Source organism: Drosophila pseudoobscura, chromosome X, assembly GCF_009870125.1.
Source record: "Drosophila pseudoobscura strain MV-25-SWS-2005 chromosome X, UCI_Dpse_MV25, whole genome shotgun sequence".
Taxonomy (NCBI): domain Eukaryota; kingdom Metazoa; phylum Arthropoda; class Insecta; order Diptera; family Drosophilidae; genus Drosophila; species Drosophila pseudoobscura.
In genome coordinates, this window is record NC_046683.1 from 57,860,215 (window position 1) to 57,870,163 (window position 9,949).

General features: G+C 49.4%; 2 protein-coding genes across 2 annotated transcripts; one reads left to right on the top strand and one right to left on the bottom strand.

The window, feature by feature from the left end:
• The first annotated feature begins 1,994 nt into the window (after positions 1-1,994).
• LOC4811857 (UBX domain-containing protein 4) lies at positions 1,995-4,587 on the top strand. Its single transcript, XM_001352477.4, has 5 exons — positions 1,995-2,224; positions 2,334-2,468; positions 2,538-3,364; positions 3,428-4,056; positions 4,120-4,587. The coding sequence occupies exons 1-5, from the start codon at positions 2,143-2,145 to the stop codon at positions 4,466-4,468; spliced, it is 2,022 nt and encodes a 673-aa protein (XP_001352513.2). The 5' UTR covers positions 1,995-2,142; the 3' UTR covers positions 4,469-4,587.
• A 197-nt stretch (positions 4,588-4,784) lies between these two features.
• RNaseX25 (Ribonuclease X25) lies at positions 4,785-6,498 on the bottom strand. The gene is made up of 2 exons (XM_001352478.4): positions 6,363-6,498; positions 4,785-6,037 (listed from the first exon to the last, which is right to left on the bottom strand). The coding sequence occupies exons 1-2, from the start codon at positions 6,425-6,427 to the stop codon at positions 5,074-5,076; spliced, it is 1,029 nt and encodes a 342-aa protein (XP_001352514.3). The 5' UTR covers positions 6,428-6,498; the 3' UTR covers positions 4,785-5,073.
• Positions 6,499-9,949: the final 3,451 nt, after the last annotated feature.

The following is a 9,949-nucleotide window of genomic DNA, read 5'->3' on the forward strand; positions in this document are numbered from 1 at the left end:
GAGCTGCAACGGCAGGAATCTGAAGCTTAGGTGGGGACACAACACCATCAAGTATATACATATATTCTTGATCAGCATCAATTGCCGAGTCGATTGAGGCATGTCTCTCTGTCCGTCCCTATGAGCGCCTAGTGCTCAGAGACTATAAGAGTTAGAGCAACGTCATTTTGTATCCAGACTTCTGTGATATGTCACTGTTACAAGTGTATTTCGCCCCACCCCCTTCCGCCCACACAAGGACGAAAATCTGTGGCATCTACAATTTTTAAGAGAAAATTAAACACGCTTAATCATAGAGAATGACGGTATCTACCAGATTTCCGAATCTGGATCAGATCGGATCATTATTATAACCAAAAGGAACAAATCAATTTTCAGTGGCGACGCAGCGCCCGACGAATCGTTCAGACACGTTTTCTGTCTCTCCCGCACGCACTCCAGCGTTCATGCTGAAACTCTTCGGGCGAATCATCCCCTTGCGCTTTTGGCATACTGAGCTACTTGTCCTTCATTCGTTGGGGACGCTGTGGTCTTTGTAGAAGTCATTGTGGTAGTGGTAACCTGGCCCACTCGTCCAGAGTCTTTTCGCGCCATCTTCATCCGCAGCTTGGTCGCGCTGCACCTCAAATGCAATATCCAGCAGGTTCTCTATTGCATTTTTAAAAGGGAGTGCTTGACGGCGTGCTTCCCTGCGTGGAGAATATCAGTATGCAGTGATTTTCAATTATTTTTGGCTATGCTTACTGCCTTATTTAATTTATTCTTTGGCTCGGTGTGCGAGCATCAGCATCAGATGCTTGGGGCACGAGCAGACGTTGTGAGTACTGCATGTCACACCCCACTGGCTATGCAGATGTGGAAACAATTTGGGCGACTGCGCAGCACTTTCGCATCCGGTGTCCACACGGCCCGGATGTCGGTGAACTGCCACAGACGCTGCAGCTCTACGGAACGACGCTCTCTGTTGACAGTGATCCTCTCCAGTCCGGTCTTTCCGTCCAGCCAGTACACAAGTCCCCCTAGGCGGCAATGTTGTTCCATCAACTCGGGCCCGGATGATAGAACGATGGCTGCCGACATCTGTCGAGAAGAGACATCTGAATAGGAGAGAGAGCTTCACCTGGGCTCGGATATTCTTGCTGGACACCGGCAGCGGCAAATTCGGGCAGTCTGTCGTAGCTGGGGGGATACAGGGCACGTCCTTGGCGAGGCTGCGGCTCTAGCCCGTCTTGATCAATGTCCCCGGTGCTCCAGTCGCTCCAGTACACGTAGTCCCAGCTGCCAACCAGTATCCGACGCTTTCTGCTATCCAGTAGAGGTGTCTTGTCTCATGGTCGAATATGAGCTCCCGGCCATGATTGCAGCTCGGATTCGTCCATCGTGGCGCGGCGTATGGAGTCCGAGGCGACTCTGTCCATCTACATGTACCCATGACGCCGCTCGAGGACCAGGAAACGCGGCTTCTCCACCCCCTTCCACAAGAGCACGCGCCAAATGGTGCCATCCAGGCGGGCGACCTCGATGAGACGAGCCTCCGTATCGGACCAGTAGATGTTGCTGGTCAGTCCAGTAGATGCACCGCTCCGCCACACGTTTAGGGCGTGCGCATCGCCCACATCCTTGAAGGGTATCAGCTCGTCGTCTTGGTTCCGTTCCCCTCGCTGCACTCGGTCGAGATGCGGCCCAATGTGCTCCTGGCGCGAGAACAGCAGGAAGGCGGCGGTAAAGGCAGGCCCATTCCTCACGGCACACGCGATTTTGTCTTGTCGGTCTTTCCATCGCACCAGACACCAGAATCCTGAAGACGCTGTCCAAATGCCGTTTTCTTCCTTTATCAATTGTTTTTCTGGTGGCTGAGGCAGGGCGGAGAATTGGGAGTAACCCCCACAATTGAGATGGCAGTGCTTCGATAAATCGCGACAGCTGATCGCTAGTGGTGGTTATAAAATTGATATATCCGATATACCGGAGTGAGAACCGAGTTGGCAACACCGAGCGTCCCCCGATAACACACAGTCATCGTCAGCTGTCGAAACTATTTTTTTCTGGAAAAACAAACCTCAGGCTAAATTTTCCGTAACCTTCCCTTCCGACCAAAAAGCAGTGGTACACACATAACCATAATCGAAAAGAAGCAGAAACATGAACTGGCATTCGGGCAACATAGCGGAAGCCGTGGCGGAATCCAAATCCAAAAATGCCATCTTTGTCGTGTTTATACAAGGTATGGCACTTGGGAGGAAATCCTCCAGCACAGCACAGCAAACATTCATTCACGCACCACGTCATCGTCAATAATCAATTCGTTTACTCCATTCACTCCCCTCCCCTAGGTGAGAACGAGCTGTCCAGCAAGCTGGAGCGATTCGTGGACGATCAGCAAGTGCGCTCCCGTCTAGAGACCTCGGACTTTGTGGCCATCAAAGTCCAAGGCAACAGCACAGCCTATGGCCAGTTCATGTCCCTCTGTAAGTACAGCCCTTGCAGTCAATGCTCCACGGAACTCATTCGATATCATTGTCCTCGCAATCCTTTAGACAAAGTCGTACCCATTCCTTCAATCTTCTTTATTGGCAAATCGGGCACACCGCTGGATGTGGCCACTGGCATCATTGGCAGTGCCGAGGACCTGGTCGCCAAAATCGACAAAGTCCTTGTCCTGTCAGGTAAACGGGAGGAGAACCAGCAGGCCGCCACTAGCAACAGCAGTCGCCCCTCACCCAGTCGAGAGACAAAGTCGCGAAAAATGGCCGGAGCCGATGACACGGCAAGTGAAAAGGCCCAGCAACCCAAAACAGATGAAGTGCCGCAAGCAACCAGTCTCGCCAGCAAATCAACTACTTCGACACCGGCGCTAGACAGCAGTTCGACAGCCGCCCCCGAGAAGCCCAGCGTTTCGTCTAAAACTGGGGCTGAGCCTCCAGATACACCAGTAGTCGGATCCACAATCGCCGCAGGAGACAATAAGAACCCCTCGACGACTTCGGCGGGGGTTCGGCCGTCGCCCCCATTGCCCGTTCAGACATCGGCTTCTGCAGAGTTGCTGACTTTAGTGGGCTCCGGTTCAAGTTCCTCTCAGCCTGCCACAGCTGCCTCGGCAGCAGTATCGGCACCGGCCGAGCCGACACCGACACCGACACCGGCCGAGCCGACACCGACACCGACACAGCAACAGCCAACCGACTCTTCCGTGCGGATGGCTGAGATACAGAACAGACAGGAAGAGAAGCGCCGCGAGCAGGAACAGGAGCAGGAGCAACGACAGAAGAGGGAGAGGGAGAACACGCTAAGGCGTCGTCGAGAGGGAAAGGAGGCCCAGACCCAGGAGGCGCTCACCAAGGAGCAGGAGCTTAAAAATATGCAGGTAACGGCAGAAGAGAGCAAAAATTCTTTAAATCTGTAAATTCACACTCCTGTCATTTCGAAGGAACGCATTCGGCGCAATCGGCAGGAGGAGCAGGAGACTCGCGACCGCATTCGCGCCCAAATCGCAGCCGATCGGGCGGAGCAGGTGCATCGCGTGCTCCCAGATGACGACGTCCACATCGCAACGAACTCGAGCGCAGCGACCGTCATGTCCGACTCGTTTAGCTTCGCGGATCAGACGCGTCTGCAGATCCGTCTGCCCGATGGCGTGCAGCGCACCAAGTCCTTCCCGATCGGCGCTCTGCTCGGCACCGTTCGCATCTACGTGCGGAATGAGCTGCTGTCGGGCACCGATAGGCGCGACTTCACTCTGGCCACAAGCTACCCCCGGCGGGAGTTCCGCACAGAGGATGAGGTCAAGACCTTGCTAGAGCTGAATCTGGTGCCCAATGCCGTGGTGCTGGTCCTGACCAAGGAGCAGGTCAACCGCGTGGTGCGCACCGGGGGCTCGTTGATGTCCATGCTGACCACTGTGATGTGGGCGATGATTACGCCGGCAGCCAAGGCTTTCGATTACATCCGCAAGAATGGATGGCGTCCGATTTCGCAGCAGGTCACCGTGATGCTGGCCAACGTTCGCTGGCCAGGTCGTGACGGCGGTGCCAATGTGGTCCTGGTCCAGGGCGATGCGTGAGTACTCAATAATGTGATTGAAGGATTGATTTGGCATTTCGTAACCCGTTGTTCTCGCAGTGCCGCTCGCCGAAACATGGATATGTTCTCGATGCGCCCCATGCCGGCGCCAGGCCTCAACCCGCAGCCGGCGCCAGAGGCACCCGAGACAGAATCAACCACACCGCCAGCGCCAGCCTCGCCGGGAACAGGAAACGATGCTGCTGGACAGCAACCTGCTCAGACGCCACCCACAGTGCTGGCGCATGCCACGACCCAGGCACAGGCTCAGGAACAGCAGTTCCAGGCGCGACCGGGGGGATACCAGGCACCGCGCTATGGGAATGCCAACATACGACGGCTGCACGACGCGAAGGACGACAAGGACAACAAGGCCACCTACAACGGCAACTCCACGCAGCAGCAATAAAATAAGGAAGAAGGAAGGAACAACGAAGGACTCGATAGACATCAGCCTACTGCATAACCTGTTACAACAAAATTAATATAAATATTTAACTGAAAGTCAATCAGACAATATTCCAAATATTAAGTCGTGTTTAATTGAACAAATGTCGTAGGGCTATGGTTATCCTTAAGAGTTAGGGGCGTAAGGGGAAAGGGGGCCACTGATCTTGCAGAGATCTGGATGTGGGGGATGGGCTTCTGGGGAGATGTGAAACAAACTATGAGGATGATGAACAAATAGCCCTTGTCTTGAGGTTTTGTCTTTTTTATGGGCTCACAAAAGGAAAAATTCCCTTAATTTGATGATTTGCTATATATGTATTTCCTTCTATACACAATAAATACCACTTGGATTTCGGGTTACGCCTCGCCGCAGTGCAGACTCCTCCACCGGGAGGAGAGTAGTGTCAGGAGAGGGTGTAAGGGTGTAGTGAGAAAACTAATAGGAGTCAACAAGTCCTCCTAAGGCGCGCCCCTTCGTCTTCCCAAAGGGAGTGCAATCCCAAAAACTAAGTCTATACAAAATATAAGATCATTTCTTCCAATCAACTTTCAATCCACGGTTCATTACAGGGTGAACCACATAAGAAACTGGAGCAGCTTGTATACGTTCACCAGCGGGAACTTCCATTCACGCTTGCGCTGGAGCGGCGGCACCAGACTGGGGTAGTGGACCAGGCTGCTGATGTGGCAATTGGTGGTCACATTGCCACCCGGATACTTGATGGAGACGGCATCGCCCAGCTTGACCCCGTCACAGTCGATCAGCTCGAGGGACTTGTTGAAGCAGATGCGGATCTCCGAGAGATAGCTAATCTCGTGCTTCGTATCGAAGAGGCAGTGGATGGAGGGATTCTTGCCGAGCGCCTTCACGATGGCATTGTTGATGGCCGTGACCGTGTTGTTCGAGTCGGGGTGGATGTCCGAGGCGTCCAGGATGCGCGACATGATGTACTGCTCCCGCCAGCTGAGGCCCTGCGCAAAGTACTTGAGCTCGTCGTCCAGCTCCTCGATGAGCATGGCGCAGGTGCCGTGCTTTTGCCACTCGTGCTTCCACAGCCACTCCTGCGACGTGGCCCCCTTCAGGTCCGGCCAGAAGGTCTCCAGCCGATTCGATATCCCATCCAGCTTGTCCACATCGAACTCCGCCGACTTGTTGCAGAACGAGGGCCCCAGGGAGCCCAGCTTGGTGGGCCAGATGCCGTGTATGGTCCAGAACTCCTTCTTCTGCGGCAGCGAGCACTCCTGCGATGGGTTGTCCTCGCGCCAGTGATAGCAGGTGGTCACCGGCCATTGCTGCGTGAAGATCAGCACATCCCAGTTGTGGTCGTGGACGCGCTGATGCCTCTCCATCGCCCGCGTTGGATCGTCTAACAGTCCGGAGACATCGAAGGGATACAAGGAGTCGTCATCGTCATCGCCATCGCCATCGTCACTGTCACTGCCATTGTCGGGCAGCGTTTGCCTTTGTGGCTGCCTTTCCACAACACCGGAGGTTGATTCATCGGAATCCGATATGTCGTCGTGGGCACTGTAATTGATACCCAAATGAGTAATTGTATAGATTTTGTTTGCTTTTCTTTGTCGCGTTGCTGTCGGCTGAGCGAAGGGGGTTACTGGGTCAACCTTGAACTTGACGCCCGCGCCTCCCCCTCGCTCCTACAGTGTGTGCAGGTGTGCAACAAAGGATTGGGACTCCATCGAAACTGGTTCACCATTGACATTGAGTGCTTGTCGTTGAGGGGGTGTTGGAGTCCAAGAGGGACGTGCGATTCCAGGTCTCCCTCTTCGGCCCCACGCAACCAAAGAACAAACTCGAAGTTTCTTCCACTTTCTCCTTAGGGCACAGGACTCACCTCAGTGGGGCCACGAGAAGGCAGCCGAGAAAAACTATCACTAGTGCAATTTGCTGGCTCTGCATTTTTTTTTTTAATGCAGTTTTTTTTGTAAATAATAAATAAACTACGCAGCCATTAATATACCGTCCGACCCTCTGAAGTATACCGAAACATACCGCCTCATTTGAAAAATATACCGTAAATATACAGACGAGCTCAAGTTCTATTATACATATTCCTCGTTTTTGATATTCCGACGAATATTACTAGCTATATAGCACATTAAGCCGTGCCCACCAAATTTTATCCGATTAATGAATCAATTTTCTACTTGATCGGTTAGTTTTTAGTCCTTGCTTTTATTGTATTTTGACTAAAACAAGGTTTAAACAAAATAGTTCAACGAAAACAACAGTCGCAATGTTGCTGGTATTTGAAGACATGATGCGTGTATAGCCCTTTGTACACCCTATATCGGTAATTTTTATATGAAGATCAAACGTAATTTATTAAGACCTTTTCAAATTGATATTCTTTAGACATATTCAAGTACATAATTAGTATCTTGTATATATTTATGTCGATCCTGATACCTACTGAGCCTTGGAAGACAAACGTATTCACAGTTCCATAACATTCATTTCCTCCAGGGTATGTGTGCATGGAATTAGCAACATGTTTGTGTATGGAATTGGACTCATTGTTGCAAAAGCGAAACTGCGGCGAATCGGGTATTGCTATATTTCAAGCTATATAGATTTACCCATTCAGCTTTATCATAGATAAATGCATTTTCTACAAGATTGTTTCTTTAAATTGCTTGTAAGTATTTTATTTTGACCAAAAAATGGGTTTCAAGTAAATGTTGCCGCAACATTGTGTATGGAAAGGGACTCATTGCTGCCAAAGCGATCTGCGGCGAACTGCGGCGAACTCAAATTCGATTCAAAAAACGACCAATTCTTTGTTCCGTTGAATAATACTATCTATATAGAACATTTAGCCATGCCCACTCAATTTTATACGATTAATGAATCAATTTCCCTACAAGACAGGCTAATTTTAACAACCCCATTTCACTGGTTTGTTTATATAATTAGGTTTAAACAATAAAAAATTAGTTTTTACATGGTAACTACATGCTACATATAGGTTTTTAAAAAATTGAGATTTCGATGGCACTGTCCAACACTAAAATACCCTCAGCGATTATGGAGCACTCCTGCTATCGCTATCGATACATAGGGCGGCAGTAGTTTGAAATTTCAAATTGAAACAAATCAAGAGAATTGTATGCTTCATTGAATGCTGCCAAATAAAAACCGATTCATCAAGTTTATAGCCAAAAAAAATAGAAAAATACCTCGATTCGTTGATAAACCCCAACATTTTTTCTACTGATTGCACGAACACGCTCCGGATTTATGAAATACTTCGCCAGCTAGTCTGCCCTGTTCTCTATTTCATGGTCTTGAAAATCCCCCTTTACAGGCTGATAAGAAGCTCAGCCCAGAGCTCGAGCTGTTGCTGTTGCTTTTGCTCTTCTTTTTTAGTCATCCAACTTTAATTAGTGACAACGATAATTACACATTGCGATACCTCATATGTACTTCTTGTTGTTGTTGTTGCTGCTGCTGCTGTTGGTGATGTCTTTTATCTTCGGGCATGACATGACATGCAGCCAAACACCAAACGACTTCTGTTGAAAAACCAATGACTACACTCGTACGCGTACAGCAATAGGAACAAAACAGAACAGAATAGAACAGAACAGCAAATCAATGACAAGCTCGACAATACACAAGAATTGCTTAGCAATTGATTATTGCTTAACTGTACTTTGTACTTTTTGATGATCCCCACACATCCACACAATCTACGGGAATGGAATTTATTTACTTATACGGGGTAAAGGGTAGGGTAGGCTGAGGGGTTGGTCAGGTAAGTGGGCCAGCTGTCTGCATTCCAGCCTCATGTCATGGGGCGAAACTTTCACACTTAATGCTCCAATGACTCCAAGGATTGTGGATGAAGAGGGGGCTATTAGGTTCCAATTGAGGTGGAACCCCACGCCCCAAAAAATAGCTACTCTTTCAATATCATTCGATTAAACCATTCCTCCGGCCGAACCCATTCCTTGTCCCCCATTTGGCATTTGTTCAATTAGTTCGATTCGGGGGCGATAAGACTCATTTACATGACGAACGTAGGCACTTCTAATCTTTCGGAACCCCTTGGCTCCCCCCACGGCATTAGCCAAACAAATTCCGGCTCCTGTCTGGGGATTTTATCAACAACATTTGTGATTATTTTCATGTCATGTTTTTGTAAGCCACACAGAGCCGTGGACAGGCCGGGGCAGGGAGCGGGCTTGTGTGGGGAGCTTTTATGCTGATTTCGTGTGGGGAGGGGACTTTTGTTTGATGACAAATTAATTTAATAATAACAGCTGCAAAAACATTTTGTAATCAATTTTTCCGGATCCCGCACTTTGGCAGCAACAATTATCCACGATGTACAATCAATTAATGTTGTTGCTGCCCGAATGATACTTGACGTGAGGCCTTCGGATATTTGTGGACGCGCGTATATATATGGTTTTCGCTTTCACTCGACTTTCATTGGGTGCGAGAATAATTTTCAAAAATTGTTTCCTCCCCCTCAAGAAGTTCTTTTGGCCATCAAACGACATCATCATCATTATCATCATCATCATTATCATCATCAGCGCAAGAAGCATCGCATAGCGGGGCAGCATCATCTTTCATCTTTTTTTTTTGTGGGGTAGGCAGACGCCATTATGCTCTCTCTCTCTCTTTCTTCATCTCCACAGCGTCGGCGCAGGAGAAAGAGAGAACAAGGGAAAGCCAGAGAGAGAGAGAGGGAGAGAGAGAGAGAGCGAAGCTCTGGTGGGTGGAGCCAAGAGGCTTATGTATATATGTATCGCATATATGTAGAGCAAAGTTTGAGTGGATTTTTGGGGTAGGGTAGTCCGGAGTCCGGTAATTGCTTCAATTTGGCGTACATATCCGCATCCGTTTTTGCCAGTCAAGTGGCTGACGAGCTTCCCCTTACGCCCTCCCTCCCTTCCTTCCTTCTCCTTTACTTCTCTTTTTGGGATGCTTCTTTCCTTTTCCTTTCTCCTTTCGCCGTTTCGTTCCTCCCTTCGCTGTTTTTGTGCAATTGCTGTGTAACTGGCATGAGAATGATAATTGTAGCAATTATAATATTAAATTGGGAGATCATGGCTCACAGGGTTTCCTCCCCTCCCCCCACCCCACGCCCAACCTCCAGGCCTGGCCCTCGGGAGCTGGTTTTTATGTAGCATACTTTTTTGCTGCCACTTCTCTTTCTCTCTCTGTCTCGTTGTCTCTGTCTCTCCAGTCACTCCCTGGAGGTAAGGCAGTGGAGAATCCAATGTGGGTTGGATTTTTTACTCTAGACTGCTGTGTATTTTGCCGGATTTGTTTGTTAATTAGAATTCTAGCGTTGAAATTAAAATGCTCACTCCAACGGGGCTGCTGGGAAAACGAGAAGGAGCGATGGAGCGATGGTACGATGGAGAGCTGTGCGGAAAAACTTCCGACTAGTTTTTCAGGGCGTTG

What these genes read in the sequence shown, in the direction of transcription:
- LOC4811857 (XM_001352477.4), top strand. Translation starts at nt 2,143, where the DNA reads ATGAACTGGCATTCGGGCAACATAGCGGAAGCCGTGGCGGAATCCAAA. An exon ending in TGGCCAGTTCATGTCCCTCT is followed by an intron (nt 2,469 to 2,537) that starts GTAAGTACAGCC and finishes GCAATCCTTTAG; the next exon opens with ACAAAGTCGTACCCATTCCT. An exon ending in GTCCTGGTCCAGGGCGATGC is followed by an intron (nt 4,057 to 4,119) that starts GTGAGTACTCAA and finishes TTGTTCTCGCAG; the next exon opens with TGCCGCTCGCCGAAACATGG.
- RNaseX25 (XM_001352478.4), bottom strand. Translation starts at nt 6,427, where the DNA reads ATGCAGAGCCAGCAAATTGCACTAGTGATAGTTTTTCTCGGCTGCCTT. An exon ending in CTTCTCGTGGCCCCACTGAG is followed by an intron (nt 6,038 to 6,362) that starts GTGAGTCCTGTG and finishes TATCAATTACAG; the next exon opens with TGCCCACGACGACATATCGG.